This window comes from Ambystoma mexicanum, chromosome 10 (assembly GCF_040938575.1).
Source record: "Ambystoma mexicanum isolate Mex_15411 chromosome 10, UKY_AmexF1_1, whole genome shotgun sequence".
In the NCBI taxonomy this organism is placed as follows: domain Eukaryota; kingdom Metazoa; phylum Chordata; class Amphibia; order Caudata; family Ambystomatidae; genus Ambystoma; species Ambystoma mexicanum.
The window spans coordinates 311,513,319-311,539,351 of NC_090932.1; the positions used below are offsets into that span (position 1 = coordinate 311,513,319).

A 26,033-nucleotide genomic window follows, 5' to 3' on the forward strand; every position below is an offset into this window, starting at 1 on the left:
CCAATCAGAGCACCCAAATCCTGGGGTGGTGTGTGAGGATGCAAGGGCCAATGGTAGTCCTGCGACCCTGCAACAATGCAATAGATAGTTTTTGGGGAAGTCTTAGGCCAAGCCACCTGACATGGCCAGACCAATTTAACAACACATATAGGGGACGTCCATAGGTATTACTACCAGAGCTACCCAATGGGTTTGCCTCTTAAGTTTTTGGGAAAGGTTGGGAATTTTGACATTGTTACGGGATAACAGCTTGTGACCCGAGCTCAGGAGTTGTGATTGCTGGAGATTTTTGTATTTCCTGTATGATTCCCTTTCAGTTTGGAAAAAAGAAATGACAGTTCTGCTTTGCCCCATGGCTGAGTCCTCTGTCATTGCCAGGTGAGGGTTTGATGGGCCTTGGTTACTCTGCTAAGCAGTGATTTTGTAGTGCAAACCCACATTCCTCTGGCATACCTTTACACATTAGTAGCAGAGGACGGTTTGCTACGTTCGATCGGCACAGAGCTGCCTCTTCCATCGCAAGGTCTGCAGGGCTGTGAAGTGACCCACAGAAAATGAGGACCACACGGGAGGTGAACCCCATGAAGAGGCCGTCAGGAGCCGCCTTGGAGAAACCAGAAGGTCAGAGTGGCACCTTTGGGGAGAGCCGGTGGCCGAGCGGCGTGAGCAGATCAGAGTGTAAGTATTGGCTCAGCCATTTGGCAAATAGGGGAAGAGGTGAACCATTGTTGGGTGTGGGGTGGTACTGAGTATTGTTGAGTATTGGGTGGTAAGACATAGAAGTGGATGTTAGTGGTCTGTGGCTAGGGAACATTCAATCTTGAGGTGATCAGTTGCGGCAGTCAGCCTAGATGATTGACTTAAGGGTACGGATGACAGAAGATATGTAAATATTGAATTTCCTGTGGGTTGGGCATTGTAGCTCGGGTTATGGACGATGGTATCCCTGTGTTTAGGGCTTAGCAAGGGATGCTAGCTGGAATCACAGAAGGTGTTCTTCTGCTTAAGTCTCGTGAGACGTTTTTATCTATAAGGCAACGTGAAATATTGGTATATATGGTAAAGTGCATTTGTTTGATATCAGAGGTGTCAAAAGCCCCAACTTGGGGTCAAGTTAGTAAACCAAAAAGTTCACAGGGGACTCCCTCATTCAGACTCGGACCCTTCAAAGCAAAAGTTCAACCAAATGTTTAAGTGGTACTCCCTCAGTCGGGCTTGGACCCTTCAAGCTTTCCCGCTGCCTTGCAGATTTACAACCTTTCTCGGAGACTTTCGATTGGGCATACGCTCTCTGCTGGACCACTCTGATACTTAGCATTCGTGATTTACAGTTCACAACAATGGGCTCTCTTTCTCTTGCATCTTATTATCTTGCATGTAACCTTCAATTCTTGGTGGCTGTTGCAAGCACTCCAACACAGAGACCAGACTTTCATTGTGCTCTCTTGACTCGCTTGTCGTGTCAGGAGACTCTGTGCAGCCTTCTGTAGGTGTTCCCTTCCCCTAGCTTCAAACCACATTAATTTACAAGTCGGGCTTAGATGCCTTTCAAAGTTCACAGATGGGTCTCCCTCAGTCGGGCTCAGACCCCTTCAAAGGTTTACAGAATAAAGGTCTTTGGACTGCCAGTCCCAGAATGCAACCATCTTTTTTTCGCTCCCACTTTGCTAGCTCCCCCTTTGGCACTCTTCCAATTTTGGAAGTTGCTGTGGGCCTTAATGAGAGGTCCATGAGGTCAGGGCCTCATCACCTGGCCCTCAAAGGCCTGGAATTTAGTTCTGTGCCCAGAGGAGGAGCTCTGGCTTAAGTGCTGCCAGGTAGTCTCCAGATGACCCTGGTTTGGCTGCCTGTAGTCACACCTTCCTCTCCATACTGCAGCCTTCCCTGTACTCACAGGCACAGCAAGTAGACAATCCTCCTTCCTCCAGCCCTCCAGGGTCTCTCCAGCTCGAAAGTGCTCCTCTTGGCCTCTCTGCACCATGCAGCATCCCCAGCTCGCTAAGAGTGTGCCTGTGTGCTCTGCCTTTTATACTGACTTGGAAGTTTGACAGATTTCAGGTGGGAATGATTGTAATGGGTGCCTGACCTTGACTGGCCTCATTAACGGGACAGAATGGAGACTGCCCCTAGGAACTCATGGTACACTGATTTCTATTTGTAATCTTCATGGCTCTGGTTTGTCTCTTCCTCGTCCCAGTGGTTTTAGGAAAAAGCAGTGTGGAAGGGTTATGGGAATTGTAGTTTTTCAGAGGGATCATGGAAAAACCAAGTGGGTTTTTGTCAGGGTGAAGGGGGTAAGTGTGTATTATGGGAAAATGGGTTTTTGGCAACAATATCCCATAATGACAGAGTGGGTGTCTGGTGAGGATGGTTTTTTAAAAAACATTTTTATTGCGTTTTAGTCAAAAACTTACAGAAGATTGCATATAAAAACAATACATATAAGAGAAATAAAAAGAAAAGGAGAGAAATACATGCTAGCTCATTCAACTATCTCATTAGTCATTACAGGCACAATAGACGAGATTTGGAAACAAACAAAAAGATAAAGAAGCCCAAATTTCATCAGGTCACAATAGTGGAGCTATGAATACAAGTATAACAATAAAATAAGTATAGTAAAATTACGCTCTTTCACCAGGTTCATGGTTGGAGAATTATCAGATTTAGCTCTTTTAACAGTTTTACTTTTTCCATTGCTAAGAGAGTTTTATGACCAGAGGCTAGTCTCTCCCAAAAGGGGACAGTTGTTAACCACCAATCCTTATCACTAAATCTAGACAGTCAGCTCACCCTCCTTTCTATTGTCCCAGGGCATTCACTCAGAAGATGTCTCAGAGTCTGTGGGCTAGTACCTTTACATAAGGGGCACATGTTGTCCCCAAACTCTTCTTTGTGTCTAATGTGTAAGATTTATTGTGCGGGTAGGAGAGTGAGACGGAATCTCAAAAAGTCAGACCTACTAGAAGGATCCAGAAATCTCCTCAAATATGTGGCCAACCACGCTAGTGGTTTATCCGCACTCGATAGTGATGGAGACACAGTCGAGGACCACATTAATGCTATCGTCCTGATCCAATTGAACCTTTTTATTAGCTCTTTCACTTACCCAGGATTTAGGATCAGTTCCGTTTCCAAGCATTTGCACATAGTTAGAGCTTTCAAAACTAGAACCTTCAGCTCATTCAGATAGCGATTGGAGCAGCCCTCTAAGGCACAGCCAACATCCTCATAAAATGAGGATTTTAGGGGAACCGGGATCAACCTGTACAAGGATACCCAACGCCATTCCATCAATGATCTCATAGACTGAAGACCCATTTCGTATCTCAGACTGCCAATTGGAACACAGTTAGGAAGATGCAATACGCGTTTCCACAGTTTGCCCTCTAGTCTATCCCAATCCATTAGTCCCGACTGTGGATTCGCAGCTAGACCAAATATCAGCTACGGGATAACCATACCAATGTAATATTTAATGACCCGCGTCAGGGGAAATTTACAGAACTTATTTTTTATTTTTTTCATATGCGATCCGAATTGAATAATTTTCCCCTCTAAGATTGTTACTAGATGGACTTTGGTAGGGAAGGATCTCACTACCGAACCCAAGTATGTTACTTATTATGGTATGGTTACTCAAGCGCCAAGAAAAGGGGTGAGCTGTTGTAGTCTTCTCTTAAATATGACAATTTATGACTTCAGAGGATTGATCCTCAAATCATTCGACCTTGCATACAACTGTCGTTTAAGATACGCTGCAAGCCGATCTGGGTATAATCAAGTAGCATGATGTTGTCCGCATAGGCAATACAGTTAATTCTTTCTTTCCCAATCTTAGGACTTGCCAATGCGGACCCCTCTAGGTTTTTTACCAGGTGAGATAGATAGAGGTTGAAGAGGAAGGGAGCAATGATACATCCCTGTTGGACCTCCCCCTCAGTCTTAATGGCTTTGGACAATCCCCCCGTTTTATCAGGTCTTATTTGGAGTCTGGAATGCTTATGTCGTACCACTATTATGGCTAGCAGGTTTTCAGGTAAACCCCAACTCCTCAATTTACCCCACAAATGTTCTTTATTGACAGTATCGAAAGCTTGGGATAAATTGATCCAAGCCCCGTAGAGCATTGGGCCACGCTTTAGGAATGACCGACTAAATATTGGGCTCATTACCAAGCCATTTAATGAGGTTGAGGGACCCCTCCGAAAGCTCACCTGATGTTTTGATATAACTTTCTTCTGTTCTGCCCACATCTCCAGCTCTTTGAGGACCAAACTTGCAAAGATCTTCCCGTCTGCATCTAAAATCGAGATAGGTCGGTAGTTGGTTGGATCCAGTTGATCCCTCTTTTTATAGATTGGGGTGATGATGCTCTCCCCCAGGTCTCAGAGAGATGTTTACTGCACACTACCTTCTCAAATAACACTGCCATTAAGCGGGAGCAAAGACCAACGTCAGATTTTAAAATTGGATTACTCAGACCATTGGGGCCCGCTGCCCGAGAAGCTGAAGATTTTTTAATTTGTTTTTCTATCCCCTCTTGCATGAGGTTCAGGTCCCAGGCCACTACCCCTGGGGAGAAAAGCTTCAGGCCCTCCACTGCCCCATAGAGTTTTTGGAAATGGTCCATCCATACCTTTTCCTGAATAACACAACTGCATGGACTACTCAGCTCTACCACTGTGGAGTTAATCACAGACTGGAGGATTTGTGAGTTAGTCTGATCCAAAGCCCTTAACATCAATTCACCATCCTGCTGTATGCGTAAATATCTATTTGATCTTCACCAATTTCTATACCTGTTTCTCAGTATTTTTATTTCTCTCCAATACACATCCTTGTCCACTTTATTTGATTTTAGCTACCTCAATGCTTTCCTCAGTTCTCTATTACTATGCTTGGAGGTTCATTGTTTGCCCAACCTGCACGGGGGATTCAAGTCCCACAGGAAATTTAGATAGCTTTTTGGGTTGCATATTTTGGTCAGATCTTTTTCACTCAAGGGACTAGTAATGTAATTCAGACTGTGGATTAAATCCCTTCCCCCTCTTGTTAATTTCACCACTCTGTTCTTGCCATTGTTTACACATACTACTTATGAATATGATGTCTCCCAATTTTCATTAGGTTGTGAGAAAATACTTTCTAGCGTTTCATGATCACTTGGGTACCCATTTTTCACAGAGAAGTGCTTACATTGTTCAAACAAATCCTTTGAAAGAAAGAGATAATCTATTGTTGAATGACACTCATCTCTCTTCCAAGTAGGTGGAGGCGGGATGTCCCCCTCAATGTTCCCAATGGCCAAGAATAAATTCCATTCTGTCAGAAAGCTGTACCAGTTCCTCCCATTGAGTCAGTTCCTTACCTTGATCGACCCCCAAACCACCAGTTCGAATACATTGTGAGTTCCAATGCCCCAGTAGAATGATATATATAGATATATACAATAAATAAATAAATAAACAGACACGTGCAACTGCACTTTGAATACTGGTTCCCACATATCTTTCAGATATTTGGAAACTAATTGTCCCACATGTTGTTGGTTCGAAAATTAGAAGGGCCAAGTACGACCAGTACCAAGGATTTAGGTTAGATAGAAGATGTGCACCATCCTGAGTTAAGTAATAGTTGGTACGCAGACATGAGCTCAGTGGGGAAAATGAAGGTTAATGTTATGTTTTTTCCAAGCTGATGCCACATGCGTCGGGAGCCCCCAGGGTACTTATGTCACAGGAAACTCCGATTTTGGAGGATCAATGTTTACTCCATCTGACCTTGTGCAGATTGTGAAGCACTTTCCAGGCACCAAATGTGCAACTCAAAATGATGGATCCGGATCCACTGCAATGTGCTCAGAACCCCCAGAAGTGTGCAGTGCTTGCAAAGACTGTACCTAAAGCTGGAAGGCGTGATGTTCGTAGCAAGCAGATGGCAACAAACTACAATGAACTGAATAGCAGGAGGACTTGTAGGATTCGGAGAAGTGGTGATCCAAAGGGTGAATGCAATATGCAATGGGCACTGGAATGAGCATGTGGCAAAGCTCACATGGATCTAGGCAATGAAAAACCCAGTGAAGGCGCAAAAGCAGGATGAGTTTGAGCTGTGTTACTATCATGTAGGGAGCTTCTTTGTGGACCAACAGTAGGTGCAATAAGACATTATACATCCCAGATCTCAAGAAAGGGACAGCAGCCGCAATGGATAACTATTGGGTGGGCAGCAAGCAGACATTTCTGCACCTCCCGCCATTATGGGAGGGCACCTGCTCGCTGGCTTCATTGCACTACAACAGCGCTGCCGCAGCAACCTATATTCCGTACCCTCCAGAAAAGGAGGAAAATTGGCGATTCCTGTTACACCTAGTTACCTCCTAATGATGCAGGTAACGGGTCTCTCACCAACATAATAGGGGCCCTGCACACCCTTGGCACTCACATGCAAACAGAAGCTGGCATACAGAAGCGCGATTGGTTTGACAACTTTTTTTCCTGTACTCCATCCTGGATGGGGGCAATCGTGAAGCTACTGGTTCCTCTAATCGTGTTTGTGTTGGTGATCTTCTGTATCTGCCAGCTTGGGATCCAATGCTATGCCAAAGCGGTGCCTAGCAGCGCGATGATGTCTCAATTGGGGTACAGGGAGCACCTTGGGTACAAAAGACAGTGCAGTTCAAACCGATGACCCAAACAAGCCATACATGGTTGCAATAGAGCAACACCTTCACCCTCCAGGTACCACCACAATTCCCCCACCAAATCCTGAAAATTATGTAGAACACTGGGTAGATTTAGCTGGGAATGGAGGATTTATATATATGACGTGTAATCCTGAGCAATATGCATAAGCGGGGGAAAGTTTACAGTCCATATGTAGGGCATGGGTACCTAAGGTAGGGTCACTTCCATACTTGGAAGCAGAAATATTGGAACAGGAAACAATGGAGAATGAGGATCAAAAGCTCACATGGGAGTTTGTTAATGTAGTATTAACGAAAGGGGGGAATGTTGGGAAGGGGGCGATCATCCTAGACCCCAAGCAGTTTCGGATGATGCAAAGGCCTTGAGTGTATGATAGGGGCTTGGGGAGGGTACAGGGGCTGGGCGTGAAAACAGGGGCCTTTGTGTGGGGAGGGTAGTGCATGTTGTGTGCTTAGAACACACTGGAAATCAGACGCCATTTTAGTCAATAGCAGCCATATTGAAATCGAGGCCTAACATGTAGTGCAGCTGGGACTGCAGGCCAAGGCCACAAACATGGAAATAAGTGTATGCATGCAAGAGTGGGTTGTATCACCGGCACTGGTGAGAAGGGTCAGAGCTGCAAAGATTCATAGACCTTTCATTGTCTTACGTTGCCAGCATTTCGTATCCTAGTAAGAATGCGCCCTGCAAGGCCACGAGGGGGTTGAGAGCTGCCTGAGAAAAGTGTTCCCAGGAGAAGGAGGGCACGAGCCTCTGAACTTCCCTGTCCCAGCCTTAAGTAATAGCACCCAGCTGGCCACGTTCCGAAACCCCAGCATTCCAGAGTACCCGCCCGTGCCAGACTACCGACCATAAAACTGTTAGTCTCCCCAATCCATCAGCAAAGATCAGAAACCAGGGACAGGCTGCCTTCACCATGGGTCATGTGATTTATGCTGCAAGTGGTGGGAGGGGCAAAACAACAAACCTGAAATGAGGGGGGGCCTCGAAGTATCCTTTCAGCCCTTTTCTGCAGTACTAGGTGCATACTAGCTAAGAGATAAAGATTGCATTGTTTTTCTTTGTCTAACAAGCAAGTAATTGTAGCCTTCTGCCGAATGAGGTAAAAGAAGAAGCCCACGTGGAAGAAGATGGACAGATGGGGCTGGAACCAGTGGCCTGGTATCCCTTATGGAGCAGGTAGCCTATGTATAGGGTCACGCCAACCAGCCACTCGGATTGCTACCGTATGCAACGTCATTGATGATGCTGTATGCCTTTTTAAAGTATTGCTCATGCTGATTTTGACAGAACATTACTTGGAAGCAGTGATGTAGGGCCCACATTTCCTCAGTCACTACTTCCTCACAATTGCAAAAAAGAGCAGGCCCATGCTTCATCGAGAAAGGGTGTTTGGCCTAGTGGATGTACAATTTGTGGCAACTTCTTTGATTGCTGTATGTTTTTAAGTGCGGGGACAGTATGGCACACACCATAGAGCTACACACACAGAATTGCAGTGTGCTATTGTATAGACATGTGACACATCAGACAAAACAGTCATATGTGCTGTTACATAGAGGAGCAGCACATAGACGCATCAACAAACAGGGTGGTGACTTGGGCAGCAAACAAATAATTGCTGCACACAAATCACTGCATTGATTTGCCACAGACTACTGTTTGTACTGTGACACAGTGGACCCTGCTTTCCTAATCAAGGTGCCAAGTCACATTGAGGAGCCATCTGGCAGTGGTTGGTGTGTTAAGAAAATGAAAAGTTCTTTGATGCGGGGCAGATGCATTTAGTGCATGTCCCAAAGCAGCCACTAGACCACTTAGGCAAGAAAATGACAGTTCCCATGTTCAGGCATGCGCCATATGTAACTAAAAAGTAATATACAAAAGAAAACGTTTTGATGTATCAGACTTGAAAATAAAGAACATAGTTTAATAATAATTGTGTGGCACTTTAATTGCCTTGTGCAGGCCTTCAAAATAAAAATGCCCCATGTTCAGTTGTTATCAACTTAGTTAGTTTTGGAGGCTGTTAGTGAGTGGGGCCATTAACACTTTAGTGCAGTCTCTGTCAACCACCCCTTTCCTTGGAGCCCAGGAGGCCGAATAGTCATTTGCTGCTGATGCCATCATGTTAATGATTGTTTAAATATATGCTCTGAGGTGACAGTTTGAAGGACCCTTGCCATCACAAACTGTGCTTTATGAGCCACGTGCTGAATGTCACAGTAGTAGAGTGATGCATTTTGCCTTACGTGGGAGGGATGGGCTAGCGCTGCCTATACCTAAAACGCAAGAACTACAGGCACCAGCAGATAGTGGTAGAAGACCCCCAAATGCCTGTGCTTTAAGTGGGCTGGGGCCAGCCGTGACGGGGCCCCCGGAGTCTCAAAAAGGGGGCCATTCCGGGGCTGTGCCGGACCGCACGGTCCTACAACGCTGCAGTGGGACTTTTTCCCCCCCATGACGGCTGCCGACGTGCCCGCCATGATCAAAGACAGCTCTGCTGATAGAAGTGCCAGACACCGCGTTGTACAAACTGAGAGGAAGCTGCAGTTTGTGCGACGCTGTGGCTGGCACTTCTGTCAGTCACAGCTTCAGGGAGTGCCAGCCACCCACAGGGTCCCCAAACTGAAACGTACTCTTGTGACCCCTTGCATGGCTTACAAACCTCGCGAAGGGTCACTAGAGGATGGTACAGTCGCAGAGCCAGGCCAGCCCTGATAAAGGGGTGCGCCATTTTTGTCTGCCTCAACTGATGCACCGGCGACAGTGCCAGTGACTGCGTCTACGACGAACATCACCAAGATGACTCAACCACGGCAAGGTAAGTGATGGGTCTGCCGCTTCCCCACCCATCCCATTTTTAACTCTTTTCCTGTTTTCTCTCCATTTCGGTTGTGGTCTTCCTCTGCCGTTCTTTCTTTCATTTCTGGACTTCATCCATGTATTCTTCCTTTTCCCACGACCTTTTTTTTGCACTATATTACTGACCCCCTGGGGGAGGGGGATTGCAGGGGGAACCTTATCTGTCTCTATTACCCCCTTTTAACGACGGTGGGAACTGTGCCCACATAATAAAGTGGTGTGGGGTTCACACATACCCTCCTGCCATGCCAACCCGGGTCAGTTTAGGAACTCCATGACCGAATGCAGAGACAGGCCTGAGTGTCCCAGGCACTGGCAGTTTTCCTGTCCCCATTCCAATGCAGTGACATTCGAAAGCCAGAGTCAGGCTCATGGCAGAGAACCCTACCAACTTCAATTACCCTAGCAGCCCTCGTTGTTTTTGGCCACAGCTTTCAGCAACTTGGCAGCTATCCCTCCCAGTCTAGAAATGGGTCAAAAGGTGGGATGGTGGTAAAGACGGAGGATCGCTAGTGAGGCGTGGGCTCCGGAGCAAGGTTCAATGCAGTGTCGAGGAGGCAACAGGTTCCGTCCCTCTCCTTTAAATGTGCCACAGGCTGGTGCCTGCCCGACCTCCTGTGCCTACATAGCCCCTGCTGGTGGGGACATGTTTCACCAGTGGCCGGGCACGAGGGCACTGTCCACACATAAAGAGTGAGTGTACCACTAGTATTCACAATATTGTGAAAGATTTACGTGACATGATTACATTGCACGCTAAGTTCCAATAAATGAATGAATTGGAGAATTTAAACAGGAGTGACTCTTGACCAATGACAGCTCTCTGGTAGCATGAACGCTTCTGAAAGCAAAAGCAGCTCCAGATCAGTAGCAAAACAAATTAAGGGAGTTAGTACATCCCATGACGTGCAGCTCTTTGACTAGTTTATGTTGGGTCCACTCCCTGCACCTTCATGTGAGGTATAAAACCTTGGGGTAATCTTCGACTCCACTCTTTCCTTCTCTCCTCACATCAAAGACCTCTCAAAGTCCCAGTACCAGCTGCAACCCCTCAGAGTTACTCTTCCTTTTCTCAATTTCCCCCCAGAAATTCAACGTCTCCAGAGCTCTGGTTCTCTTTAGGCTGGTCTACTGCAACAGGATCTTTCTCAACCTGCCGTCCTCTACTCTCCGCCATTTGCAACTAATCCAGAACAGGACTGCAAGACTTGTGCTTGGCCTCAAGCCTCTCCAGCCCTGAAATCTCTCCACTGGCTCCTGGTGGCTGCAAGGATCAAATCGAGACCCTCTGCATCATCCACAAGGCTTTCTAGGGCCGTGCCCCGCACTACATCCAGCTCTCTCTTCCTAAACATCGTCCTACTTGAGCCCTTCGCTCAGCTACCTCACTCTGATGGTCAGACGCTTCTCCAGGCAGAGAGTGGGTGGTAGAACGCTCTCCTCTATCGGGGCCACCCTATGGAATAGCCTCCCTGCCCATCTCAAACTCGAGCCGGACCACCTCAGGTTCCGGAAGCAGCTCAAGACCTTAATTTTCGCTTCTGCTTTCTCTCTTTCAATCCCTTGCTGATCCACCTGTCTGCTGCACTGACGGGTCGCCTGGCTATGCTCAGAACTCTATGGGCACTGGGCTCCCCCACAACCTGCAAGCACATGCATGGCCTCCGGGCCTCCGCGCACTTAGGGGTTGTATCTGTAACCCTACAGTCCCTTTTCACCTTGCACTACACTGAGCCGGCTACCCCAGCTGCACTTACTCAGTGCAATGCTGCCCTGACCACACTTCCTCCTCTCCCTCTCGCACCTGCACAATCTGAATGACACAAGGCCTAGTAAGATTGTTTGTTTTGTCCTCCCTATGTCTCCCTACTTTGTCCTGTCGCGCCTAGACACACTTGTGTACAGGCGTGTTATAAATGTCTCCTATCATATCATACGAATGCCAGAAGGCATGCATGGGATGGAGCAGGGCAGTAATAAAGGACTGGCGCCTTTGTTTAACCAGAGCAACCACCATTTGGTCTGTCAGCCACCTGTGCCCGACATTCCTTTGGCAATATAGATGGGCATAGCCTAAGTGGCTTACATTATCTATGGCCAACATGAGGTAACTGACCTTCCCACTGCTTGCATGACCGCCATCCTTAGGCCACGCCTACCAAGTCTCAGACCACGCCCGTCATGCAAGCCACGCACCAAAATGAGCCCCCCCCGACTCCACTCTATTTCTTACCCCACTTAAAGCACTGCCAAAAGCCAATGACATAATAATAATAATAATAATAATAATCATCATCTTTTTACACGGATGATAGTCCAACATAAAATGTATTTACGAAGCCTGAACAAAGGTCAAACATATAACTACCTTCGAAGTGCTGACCTAAACAACTTGACAATACAAATATTTAAAATATGAACAAACACAACCATACATCAAAAGAAATGAACCCCAGGAAGGATAGTTAATTCAGCCTGAAATTTTGCAAGAAATAATGCTTCGGCCGGATCCATGAGACACAACGAAAGAAAAGCTAAATGATTGAGAAGCCAATGTTTGTTTATTTATGTATTTATTTATTTATTTTATTTTTTATTGGTTTGTTACAAACCTTTAAAAAATGAATAAGAACAATTCCATCAAAACACATTTACATCAGAACATCAAAGCATCAAGAAAATGGAAGAACTTCTTCGGTGCATCATTCTGTCACTTTTCCGAATTAAATGTAAGAAAGTTTCCGAAATGCAATTAAAAATGCAGATTAGAAAAAACAATGAGAAGACAAAGATCCTTATATTGCTAAAAAGACCAGAGTAGTATAGAGTCATGAATACTAGGTTATTAATTAACTTCTGCATTTCTAAGTTTTTTTTGTACTGATTCCAAGAAAAACGTTAGGTCAATTGTTAATCGACGATCAGCGTCCTGAAAAGAGTATCTCCACCATTCTTCCATAGTCAATGATGCTTTTTCCACTATGTATCTTCCCAGATGATTTGCGCGTTCTTGATGCAAATTGGGACACAATAATGTAAGATGTTTCAATGTTTCTGTGTCATTTCCACAGAGTCTGCATGTCAAAGAACTTAGTCCTCCTGCTTCTCGAATGCTCTGATTTTCCCGGGTAGGGAATTGATTTAAACGGTATTTCATGAATGTTGCTCTTCTTTTTTTTTCTGGAAACTTTTGCAGGTATGGCTGGACCACGTTTAATTTTTTTTCTTCAACTGGAATCAGTTGCATGATTCTATGCTTTTTGCATGAATCACCAGTGTCTATCCAATCTTGATTCCAAAGCATTGACTTAACTTTGTTAGGATTTTCTTGAAGTAGAGACATGTCTGCTCCTATATCCGTTAGTATCTTTTCACAGCGTCTTGCCCACTGCGATAGAATGTTTATGCGACAGGACATTTAGGGTGTTATAAATTCACAGACATTGGTACAAGGAAAAGAATGCAGGTGTCCATTTGACCAAACCAAGGCACTACAGGGCCAACACTGTTTAAATTGGTTCAACGCTGTTTCTTCCTTGTTTTTCGATTTTTTTTAATGTCCGAGTTGTTAAAAAAAAAAGAAAAACTGAAATAGGAGGGCAAAACAATAAATTGAAATCGTAAATGGGTCCATGGACTATTTGGACCACAAATATATTTCTTAAAATGCACTATGAACACGAGTATGGTATGTTGTTGTGTTTCCATCTTTATAAATCTATATAATCATGTTTTATTCACCACGTCTATATGTTTAAGCAATTGTTCCTTGTCTAAAAACTTAGCACCCTGAGAAATGATCATGGTTATGTTTTTAAAATGTTGTAAAAGAAATAAAGAGGGCTAATATAAAAACGCCCAAGAACAACACTTTGTAATAATAGAAATATCCAGACTACTGGTAGCTGAAAGTTAGGAGGGATTTAAACACCTCGCACCAATGAACATAAGGGCTTGCAGGATTGATGTATGTTGCATTCTATAGTGGTAGGACACTTCCAGATCATGAAGTTTGGCATTGAATCTGACGGGGGTAGGGCGTTCCATAATCGCGCACCCCGAGAGATCTGCCCCTCAAACGCTCTCCGAGTACTTGTACCCAGTTGGGCTTGGTGATTATTTTAGACAGTCACAGCAACAACAAAAAACAACTTTTTTCCGCTGGGTGAGTACAGGCCATGGCAGGAAAACTGAACTCGCACAAGGAGGAGCCAAGAAGACCTGAAAACAACATTGTATTCTGGATTCGAATCACCGAGCTGCGGAGTCCCAGGATGCACCGCCCGTGCTCGGGGTGGGGGCCATTGGTATAAACACTGCATTTCCTCTTCGCTTGCCTGCCAGCCCATGCGCCATTAGGGAGCAGAAGGAATGTCACACTCGGGGCCAGCTGGCTGACTAGAAACAGAACAAATATTGGCGGGATCCGTCGCTCCGTGGGCGCGCCCAACCCCGCCCTGACAGCTGCTCGGCCCCCACCTGTCCCAACAGGGCCGAGCAGGACCCGTCACTGCTCCACGGCCCCTCCATGACAGCTGCCCTTCACGCGGCATAAGTCCCACCTGTTCCGGCCGGGCTGAGCTCGTGGCGCAGCCTGCAGATTCCAAAGGGGCCTGCTGAGGAGGGACAGGGGGTGTAGAAGTGGGGTGGATGTCGATTAACACCCGCAAATAACAATGATGAGTCTAAGAGAACGCACTAACCACCACGACATGAACTTCCAGCAGCAAAGGCCTGCGTGTCTTTCTCGAGCATGTCCCACACCTAGATAACGACGCTCTCGTGGCCATAGAGATAGAGCAACCACCATAATACTATGTTCCTAGCCTGACCCAGACGAAAACATCCAAACATACCCTCACAGACAGTGACCCACCAAAAGCTGTGGCCAGCTTGCCCTTCCTGGGCCTTTGTTTACAAGTAGTGGCCATCATGTGCCTCCCTGACATGCACCCATACAGATAAAGTGACCCAATCTTAGGGTGGGGGCAGAATGTCTATCACAGAGATGCCTCGTGTGGATACCATGATGACCTACCATAACAAATAAGCGGCCTGCAATCAGAGCTTTAAGTGGGCTGAGGCCAGCCAGAGACTCAGCAGTCTCAGAAAATGTTTTCCAAGACGGGGCCCTGCAGGGGCTCCCTAATGTCCTCTGGCAGCCTCAGCAGATGAGGCCGTGGGAGGCCAAGGCTTTTTCTTCTAAAGCCTGAAGCTCTCGCTTTAGAAAAAATGCTTTTTCTCTATAATGGTAGCGCCAGCATCTGCCGGGCATCCCTTTAACCAAAAGATGTCCGTGGGCTGGTGCCACCATTATGGAAGAAAAGGTGAGGCCGATGGAAGTGGAGGACTTTTTTTCTGAAGCCTAAACCTCTCGCTCATTCGGGGGGAGCTTCAGGCTATAGGAAAAAAGGGCTGTGGCCTCCCCTTTTCATCCGTAATGGTTGGATTGCCCGCTCGTCAGGCATCCCTTAAACTAAGAAACGCAGGGACCACCTGAGGGATGCCCGGCGAGCGGCAGCGCCACCATTAAGGATGAAAACATGTGGTGCTGTCCCCCGCCAGGCATTCCTTTATATAAGCAATGCAGGGATCAACACCCTGGCACCCTAAGGTGCCAGTATGATGATCTCTGCAAAGGGATGCCTGCCAGGGGTCGGCACCACCATTAAGGAAGAAAAGGTGGTGTCGACCCACGCTATGCATCTCTTTAGTTAAGTATTGCAGAGATCAGTACCCTCTCCACAGAGGGTGCTGCTCTTGGCAAAGGTCTCCCTGGCGGGGGTTGCCTGCAGTCGATTGAGCCGGGGCTCGTTAAAGGGGCGTGGCCTAATGGGCCAGCAGGCGATCCCAGCTGTTAGGCCACACCCCCTTGACGAGCCCCGCCTCGTTTCCCCATGCCATTAAAGGCCTTGCCTGCACCCCTCCTTCCCCTCACATGCTTACAAACAGATAACAGCACCCTCCTGCTCCCATATGCACTTTCCCGTTGAAATAGTGTCCCCACCGTACTGGGAGACCATGTGCTCCTCCTTATGTGTTCCTATAGCCATATAGCGACCCACCCTGGTGTGGGATCTGCTTCTCACTTCCAGGTATGTTTTGTACACAGAGACAGGGACCCCACCCCCTCTTATGGTTCCTTCAAACAAACAAGGCAATTCTTACTGTTAAGTGACCAGCTGGTGCCTCACTGGCATTGAAGAAAAGAACACAACCTATTGGATGACCCAATCATCCTGTTAGGCCTCCCCCTACACACCCAGTGACCTCCCTCATATATGACAAGCTTGCCTCTCTTACACCTGCTCCATAAAGATGCAGTAACCTTAGGCTTCTTTCTGAATAGACAATGACTATACAAGTAGAAGGCCAGCCCTTAAGCTCCAAGCATGCTTTGTGGAGATAGGGACTCGCCCTTATACCCCAGTTCTGGGTGTTTACACCTGTGCATTTACATCTTTACCCATTTGCATAGTTTCTTGTTTATAAGGGGGGACAGCCCCTTGTGTCCTCCCTCCCTTTTTTAGCTTGGGCTGTGAGGTGTCGCTTGTAACACCTAAAAGCCGAAACTATTGCATCACAGTACAGATAAGGAGGCATATTTATTTATTTGCATTTTTAAAGTGCTCACACAGCCCGGGGGCATCAGGCGCTGTTACAGGAATATGCCTCTTAGTTGTGTATTTATAACGCGCTTAATACCTGAGGTTTCTAATCGCGGACCCGGGGATCGAACCTGTGTTGCTTTGTGTCATCTTGTTTCCAAGGCGAGCACGTTGCCGCTGAGCTATCCTCCCGGGATATGACGCGGGACACACATTCAGCCGGTGTTGTTTGGTTAGTGCCCACCCATTGACTGCCCATGGCCATGCTAATCCCTATGGCCATTCCCACTCAGTTTCTGCCCTTTCCCGCCCAAAACACCTTATACGGGAACTATTTCAGCTTCACCATCACGCGTTGTGCTGGAAGTGCCTACCAGTGTTTTTTCAAAGCAGTCTTCCAAGTACTCGCACCCTTCTGCAGCTGCTACCATCAATGGCCAGTTAATGCTACTACAGCTGTGCCTGGCAAGTGCCTTTCCCATGCCTACACAAAAGCATAAACAGTTGGCATTGCCAATGCTTCATATTGTTTCTGTACCACCTAACCCCATTACATCGGTTATGTTTGTTCCCTGAAAAATTAGCAAAACCGATGTCATTGCAGAAGCCAATGGTCTACTGCAAATGCACAAAGACGTGAATGCACAGCCCGACCTTTGTCCGAGTTCCTTCATTGTATCGCCATCTCATTCTGTTCTCCCAAATCGCCTAGCTCCCCATCCAAGAGCATAGCTTAGTCTGTAATATTTAGGGGGCGGTGGGTGATTGTGAGATTTCCCAACAAGCAATAGGGTGTAGCCCACTAAAAAGGAAAATGCCGCAAGTCAGGAACTGGCTCAATTTGATATACTTCAACACTGAATGATAACTAGAGCCTTTGCCTCTTCTGTTATATTGCTCTACATTGGCAGGCTGTAGCTCTGTCATACTTACCATGGCCCTCAGCAAGTTGCCATCTGCTTTTCTTGCTCTATTTCAAACAAATACAGGCTAGAGAGAGAAAACATAATTTGTCTGTCTATGGCCAGAGCAGCCCTTTTGCACTAGAAAAAGAATACAACTTTTTTCTATTGCCAGAGCAAGCATTCCCAAGTGCTAGAATGTGTGGCATGTGTGGGTTTCAGATGTTTAGGGATAGATGGCTTCCCTACTTCCACAGCCTATTTATTTAGTACATTTTTATAGCGCACAGCAGCCCTGGGGCATCGAGGCGCTGTTACTTGAAGGGAACTTAGTTACAGGGATCGGACACGCGGGGCGCAGCAGTTAAACATTGAACAGAAATAGAGCAAATATACAGTAGGATACATATAAGCATGGTGCATGTATGTGAAAAACAGGTTTGGCTGCAAATTATGGCGTACTTCAGGTGAAGAGCACAGTTTTCATGGCTTTGCGAAAAGTCATGAGGGATGCCTCGCCTCGGAGGGTGGGAGGTAGGGCATTACTACTCATGCTAGAAAGGGAAAAGGTATCGTTACAATTTCTAGCTCTGACTTTTTCCATTTCGAGAAATGGTCCCCATGTCTAGTAGGCTCCCCCAATGTGGGGAGCCAACATTTAAAAAAAAAAAAAAAAAAAAAGATAAATGGTTCCCCACTGGTGCTAGACGTATTTCTAACCAGCAATCAGCATAGGCTCCACCCCACAAGGCAAACAAGTGAATATGGATAAGGTCGGGAGATGAGGGGTTAAAAGGGAATTCTCGGCCTCGCTGCCCCTTCCGAGTATCTCACAATGAAGGGTGAATTGTGACTGTCAGAGGCCACTTGAAGGGCAGTTCCGACCCGGCTAGCCCTTTTCACATACGTGTATGCTCCTACGTAGAATTCTGAATACGATTATGCAAGCCACGCCCGCTCAGCAAACACTGCAGTATCATTTAATACACTCATCTGTGTGGAGCGAAGGCCATGGCTAGTGATGCTCCACGAGCGAGCCGAGGCGCAATCCAACCTCATGTGTGTACTATATACACAGTCACTGTTGTAAATGGAGCAACATTTTAGTTAGTAATCTCTGCATGAAATCATTTCTGTGTGACCCAGTTTTGGGAGCTAAATGAAACGAGGCAGAAGAATGTAAAGTGATGTGCTCAGGATCACACACTTTGGGTAAGCCAGAACTGTAATAACAAGTCAATTGCGGAAACAGGGAAACATGTGCTGACAAATTGCCCTAGATTAGCCATGATTTATCAGACCGAATATAGGAGATACAGCCCCCGATTTAACTGTATAGCAGAATCTCTCTTTTGGTGGAGTAGCATTAACACATCAAATATCAGGCTCTTGGTCTCTAGGTACAATGTTTTGCTAGTGATAGAGAGCCGATTGGGAATTTCCACCCGAACCAATGCTGTAACTTAGAGAGATGTTAATTATTCTTGTCTTCCTTATGTATTTCTTTTCCTTATTGAAACCCCTGGTTTATTGATTGGTAGAAGGACTCCACGATTGATACAATTGGTTATAAATTCCTCCTGAATCATGGACATTTGTTAGGCAATAATGATATTGGTTGGATGTAAATGTACCCCGTTAGGTTCACTGATGTTATTTTATTTATTAGGTTTTATTATTTTTTTCTTTCTTTGTATTTCTGTATTGAGAAATTGAGTGATAACCATGTTGTATCTGTCTCTATCTTATCTGATATGTTTTACTATGTAAAGTTGTATTTAAGTATAACATTTATATTTTTTATGTGTAAAGTTTATTTATATGCTATATCACATTAAAACTTAAATAAATAAAGAACTATAACCAGGTTTCTTTGCTCCACATTTTGCAACTTAGGCAACAGACTATAGCTCAATCCATGCAAGATACTGAGAGTTAGTTAGACCTGTGCCACTCTTTGCTTTTAGGGTTTTAATTTAGGTGGGTGGGTAGCAGGCAGCCATGCTCTGGACATCCCAGCACACAACCTCATGCTAAATAGTGTAAATGACAAAATCCTGTTGACTCCACTGCAGCTTACTATAGCTAGAGAGAGCCGAATTGGGGAATGTAGGTTTTATATTTGGTATAACAAATTGCTTCTTACGGTAAATCTAGTTTGCAACTAGCACGTGGGACACGGCAAGAATCAAGTCAATTACTACTAGATGTCAGAAAGGGATCTGCCGAATTAGACCCTTCACTGCTAACAAGCAAGAAAGGATTTTTTTTTGAGTGGGAACCAATCACTTTTAAAATATCCAATACATATGACCATGGACTACAAAAGTAAGACCGAATCTTATAATTAGGACATACTAAGGAGACTGCTCTGTACTACACTCCATCATCGCCAATAATCAGAAATGTTAAAAATATCAATAAGTGTATGACTTTAAGCAGCCTTTAGCCTTGACAAGGCCGGGTTGGGGCGAAACGCGCGGCCCTTGAGTCGGCCATGTGATGTGAAAAAGCTATGCATTTAAACGATATTGAATGTGATGTGGACAGGAGATGCACTTTAAAGATATTGAATGTAACACTGCACTGTATTGGAATTGATACATCAGCGCTTAAGTCATCTTGAACTATTTTTGGTCTGTGTGGTAATAGGAGTTGGTTTTGTGAAGTAACAAATAGGTTGCATCGCTGTATCAGCTCTTTTCTTGTGATAAACATACCAGTATCATTGGCTTTCTGGAATGGACCCATCAATATAATAACATTGCTGTACTACTGAAATGCTAGTTGCAAACTAGATTTAACTTAACAAATAGCATCTTATGCCAAACATAAAACCCATATACCCCAACTGGCTACCTATCAAACCATCCCATCTTTAGATATGCATAAACATATACTACTGCGTACTCTCTTTAAAAAGCTATCATGTGTTCAATAAAGGCACATAAACATTAAACCACATGGTAAATCAACATAGCAATATATGAGAAGTATAAGAAATGTGTTATGCAAAACAAAAGTATCATCCACTCTCAAAGGGCAAAAGGACAAAGTGTGTGTCTGCAAAATAAGTACAGGGCAATCTAATAACGTATGCAATCTGCAAATGGAAGTTTGTTATTCTCTACAGTACAACTGAACATGCATGGATGGAAAACATCTGTGGGCATGCTGCTGAAATCAGTGAGCTCCGCTAATTTACAATGAGCTCCTATTTGCGAAGTTGACAAAATGAGTAACACATGCCCCTGAATAAGAACTAGTAATTGATTAGTATGGTGTGTTCATATGTATGCATGCAGGGCAATGATGGTACCATAGGCCAGTAGATTAAATGCCCACTGTAGAGATGTGTGTGATCTCACAAGTTTGAATCTTGGTATGGGCAACATCGTCCAATGTTAACATAATTACCGTTATGTTAGGTAACATTAACGCACGTTAATGACATGCTGAGATAAAGGCTTGGAACAGGAGTCTGCAACCTTTGTCTCTGCAGATCTTTTGGACTACAACTCCCATCAGCCCTAGCGACCATGGTCATCGGCAAGGGGGTCGCAGGAGTCGTAGTCTAGAACATCTGGAGAGCCACAAGCAGCAGGCCCCTGACTTGGCACATGTGTATATGTGGGGAGACATGTTTGCAATGTGTACCCGTATAAAGGGCCACTAAATCCGCTGCTTCACACTCATGGGAAAATAGTCTAAAGGGCGATGAACTGCTCTGCCAGGGGCATATATTAGCCAGGGTTGTAAATACGATATTCCCCAGCTAACCGTGTGGGCTATCGACCACCCTGGACTGCTTAGGCACGGGATGTTAATCCGCATGTGGGTAACTGCTCAGTAAGAACATGTTTCATGGTCAGTGAAGCTAACAATGTTGACAAACAGCTGCCCACTTTTGACATCTAAAATATCTCTTTCATTAAATCCACATCTCAAAGATCGGCTGAAACAGAGCTCCCCTTTGCTCCCATCTAGGATCCCAGCTGTCTTGCCGAGGTTGGTGTTTCGTCTCGTGCCAATTAGATTTCTTCTGCAATAGTGAAGTTTGAGCTTCCCATAAAAGCGCGAGACTACCAGCAGCAGCTTTACAGAGTGGTTTGGTTCTGGGTGCCATGACTGGTGAAGGGCCTTTCTATCCTGAACTGGAACAGCCTGAAGTTCCACTGAGTCGGGACTAAATGACAACACGGCTTTATTTCTAGGAGGTCCCGTGCAAACGCTATACATCTCTGGCTCTTCAGTCAAACGCGCTGAGCATTCTGGGTCTTGTAGTTTTGCTTTCCCCATAAGGGTGCATTGCCTCCAGCTGCAAAGAGCTAGTGGCTAAAAGGCAACCTCCAGGGACTTGGCAGCTACTGGATAGGACGCAGTGCTGATGAATGTGCCATTCGCACGTGGCACGGGCAACTTGCATTTTCTGTAAACTGTTCAGGGAGTGCAACCAAGACAACAGCCCACACTGCCAGCATTCTTCGAAACAGGCATTCAGCGTGCTGTTGCATATTTTGTAAATAAAGTGTGCAGTGCCACACGAGTTTGGATTTCACAGGCAGGGCCTGATGGGAAGTGTTGCCGCGGGTTACCTTGTGCTATATAAATTAATCATTAGTAGGCTGCGCTGGGAGTCTAGAGAAAAATGCAGAAGGCCCATCACACAGCGCGCGACCATTGGCCCATGCCAGGAAGCCCTGCACAGCAACATGTAAATGGGTCACTCGATATGACCCTGTCCTTGCCAGCATGTCCCATGCATGTATGCCTCGTGGGCAGCCCATGAAAAACACAAGAACACTGGAAGAAGCTTTAAAAGGAGCCCACACTGAGCTGAACGAAGCCCCCGACCCGACCGAGGGTCAGACAGGCCCCACGACGGAAGAGCGTGGCAACCCGCAACCTCCCACCCTCACACACTATGCCCCGGCCTCACCTCACGGAAATTGAGCTTGCCGTCAAAGTCTTCATCCACCTCCTTGATCATCTCCTTGAGGCCCAGGTGGGTCTGGGGCGCTCCCAGCTTCTCCATCATTCGTTTCAGTTCCATCAAGTCAATGAATCCGTCCTTCCCGGAGTCGTACCTGCAGGTTTGGAGAGTAGAAGTCAATGTAGGAAAGGTGTATAGCAATACAGCAGGCAGCACCCACACTTCTTGATACTTTAAGTAAGGAGAGTACAGACCCAACAGACATTGGCCAATTGACTCCTCATTTAGAGACCACCGTCACGGGCAGTGCGCGCGCGCGCACGCACACAGTCACGCGTCCAAGCTATGCCACAATAATTCACAAGTGAGTTTGATATCACAAATGGACCACTGTGCGCTTTTATTTAATGGCAACATGGCGCTGGTCACATAAATGCTTCTCCACCTAGGTCAGTTTATGTAATATGGTCCATAGCCAGGGACGTCCTTTCACCAAAATGCCAGGGGTACTGGAAGTGACATCACACAACCTTTGAACTCTAATTACATCACATGACGTGATGTCATTTGACCCCCAGCCCGGAGTGACATCACGGGAAGCAGTGGAAAATGACCTTTCACCCCTTGACAAAACAGGAAGTGGCATCACATAGCATTATTCTTAAGTACACTACGAACAATATGGTTACGATATCACTATAATATGATGTACATTTCATGCAAGAATGGATCACAATATGTATCGTTAATATCATAGTGAATAGGCCCATATTACCAAATTACTGTGAATGCAAGCAGACATCCGAGGCCAAATGATAATGATGTATTATTTTATAGCACTTACGCTTTAGCGCTTTATATAGAAAAAATATACACCCAATATCACCCAACCTGTGTAAGTACTCATTTATCGACCTCAGAAGGATAAAAGGATGAGTTGTAGTGTTTAAGAACAGACTAAATCAGTGACTCACCCCCTGAAGGGTACCTTTAATGAGTCTAGCAATTATTGTATAGAATTCCAGAAAGACAAATTATTTGTTATTCCTATTCTTTCTTATTTAGGGTCACTGCTCCAAGTGTTGCACTTGTGGAACCCCCTGTTTTGTTTAAGAGGCCTGAACAAGAAAGCCAGCCACTCCAGAAATAAAAAGCCACATGGTGCTGGCCATAGCCCAGGAACTTAAATCCACACTATAGGGTAACCTGTTACTGCTTTACAATGTTGCATAGACCAATCTGCTGCCATTTTGTCCACTATAATCAGTAATATACATATTTAGAGGTAGTTTGAGGCGTGCCTTACAGATAAAACGCAGCCAATGGTGTACTAATCCTTATTTATTCTATAAATAGATATGGTCCACTAACCAATCCGTGCCATCAATAGGTTTCACAGTTTGCCACATAGGATGACGTCAGAGATGACGCATATTGGGGTATAAAACCTCTGTGTAATCAAGTTTGTGTGCAAGTGTGCAAGCATCAGTCCAATGTCTGCCAGTTTGCCCTGCTTTATGAAATTGAGAATAAAGTAGTACTTTGCCATGTTCTTGGAGTCTGTCCGGTTATTTAGTGTGAGATCTTTATTGGTGATCCCCTCTAGCACAAGAGACGCTTCAAGGTGACAGAGCACACTGTCAAAATAAATCAATCTCCAAGCAATGCTTATTTTTTCAAAACATAAGAGGGGGAGCTATGTATCCAGTTGTGACACCACAGTTCCCAAAACAGACAGGGCAATGAGCCTCAACTGCAGCCCTGCCTCATATTGTGATCGAAGTAGAGCCTGTGTAGCTGCTGGACTCCAGGCAACAAGAGTAAGCAAGTTTACAGGTTTCCAAATTTTAACATAGCCAGTCTTTAGGCCAGCAATCTCTCTTGCCACATTTTTGCCAAATCTTCAGGACTCGCTTGCCCCCTCCTCCGTTGCCATCCTCACCCCCATGTTTAGTTTCAACAATACACTGTTTTGCAAAGATGAATTGAAAAGTAAACATCATAACAAAATACTTGCAGAAATCCCATAAATCCGTATAGAACTATATTAAGCTAAAAGAGTACAATTGTGACATTATTTTCCCCCATCTTGAAAGGAAAACTTCAAATACCAGAATGCAATTCAGCAGAAGGCTAAAGAAGGGCCTGTGGGTTTTGCGAAAGATAATGTGTGAGAAGGAAACCTTTTTTCTTTTAGTTTTCTGACAAAGGCTTGCTTCATGATGTAAGGAAAATGTGACATTCTAGAATAAAAAGAAACGTGTGTGTGTCAAACGAGAACACAAAAATAAAGGATAGAGTTTAACATTTTTTGTGTGTGGCATATATTAATGGTCCTGGAAGAAGGCATAGATTTGGGCAGCTAACTGGTGCTTTGTGTGCGGTTTCAGAATAAAAATTCTCTTTTTGCAGTTCTTATCGCCAAAATGTTAAGAACTCTTGTCCAAAACAATAGTTACCTAAATGAACCATCACTTCTAAATGGATTCCACTTTAAATGAGCAAAGCAAATAAAACAAATCGAGTGATAAGTAGTCAAGTATTTATGAGCCCTTAGTGTGGGACCAGAGCGTCACAGGGTGGTCGGCAGGGCCCGGCGTTTCCCCGCCTGGACAGGCAGAAGAACAAAGAGCCCATATAAAATACAAACCATGTTACTCCATATACATGTGGAAGCAATTTGCTGTTGGACCCCCATGAGCGTGTGACCCTGGTCTACAGCACTGGGCTATGGCACAGACTGCCCATGCCTAGGGCCGGCCCTACTTGGAGTTGTTTCACTAGAAGATCTGCGTGAAGAAGAGCTTGGGCACATCAAGCTGCTTTCAATTTCAGCCTGTCCTATAGCCTCATAGGTCAACCTGTATCTTCCCAAGATTGATCTACTGTCTCGTTTCAGCATGCACTCTATGAGCCTCATGTGGCCAATGGTGTAGTGGCGGCCCCCGCATCCCCTCCCTGGCGTTTGTCCTGGCAAGCCCCCCCCCACCCCCCCCACTCCTCCGACTTCAAAAATAAAACGTTTCTCTGTGCAGTCACTCTGACTTCATAAAGACATTATTTCCTATACGGTCATGTAGTGGAAATAATTTTTTTATGAAGGACGAAGGACTTCAAAAAGGAACTATTTGTTTTTGAAGTCATAGGCCCTTCCCCTCTCCTCATCACATAGAGGCTTCCAGGGTCGAGGCCTCCATGTGAAGGGGTGAGGGAGCCCTACTACTTCAAAAATAAATAGTTTCCCTTTGTAGTCATTCTGCCTTCATAAGGAAATTGTTTCTGTCATGGTAATAGGTCCAGTATGGAAATAATGTCTTTGTGAAGGCAGAGTGACTTCAAAAAGAAACTTTCTTTTTGAAGTCATGGGGGTCCCTGCACACCATGACATGCAGGCCTCCCGCTCCATGACAAAAACAACCGTTCCTGCTGCACTGGAGGCCTCGTTCCCTCTCCTGGATCAATGGATTCAAAGGTAAGAACATTTATTTTGTATAAATGACTGGCCTTGCTTTAACATTTTGTTGCTCAGAGGCGTGCTCGGAGTTGTATTTGTGCGCATATTCTGTGCATCAGCCTTTTTGAACATTGTGTTTTGGAGCTCGTTTTGTCGATTATAGCTTGATTCAACCTGATTTGTCTTACATTTGCATCCTGCCGCTCCCAGGCATTGTTTTGGGTCCACCTCGAGATGCCCCTTCCCTGAACTCTCCCTCTACTCCTGCCTCCCCCACCTGAACCCTGATTGGGCCTAGTGCCCCTCTTAAGTCCAGCCTTCAGGACAGCCCCCCACCCGATGCAGCCTCATCGGATAAGGGCCACAAGGCAAAGCACAGCTCCTGCAGAAGCAGCTCCAGATCGTGTCTGCCGGTATCAGCCAAGGATGCAGGAAGCCTGCAGCCATCAACCAGCATCGACTGAGAAAGTGAGTGTGGTGCGGACGGGGGGCAGTAATCACTGTACCCCACTTCTCTTATTATTCCTAGATTACTCTTTTCTCTCTTACCTCACCACC

At 45.5% G+C, this 26,033-nt stretch overlaps 1 protein-coding gene across 1 annotated transcript in view; it reads right to left on the reverse strand.

Annotated features, from left to right (window-relative positions):
* EFHD1 (EF-hand domain family member D1) overlaps positions 1-26,033 on the reverse strand; it is a 372,581-nt gene that overhangs the window by 226,480 nt on the left and 120,068 nt on the right. The window contains exon 2 of the mRNA XM_069617904.1: positions 22,028-22,175. Within this exon, the coding sequence (XP_069474005.1) occupies positions 22,028-22,175 (148 nt within the window). The remainder of the gene's footprint in view (positions 1-22,027; positions 22,176-26,033) is intronic.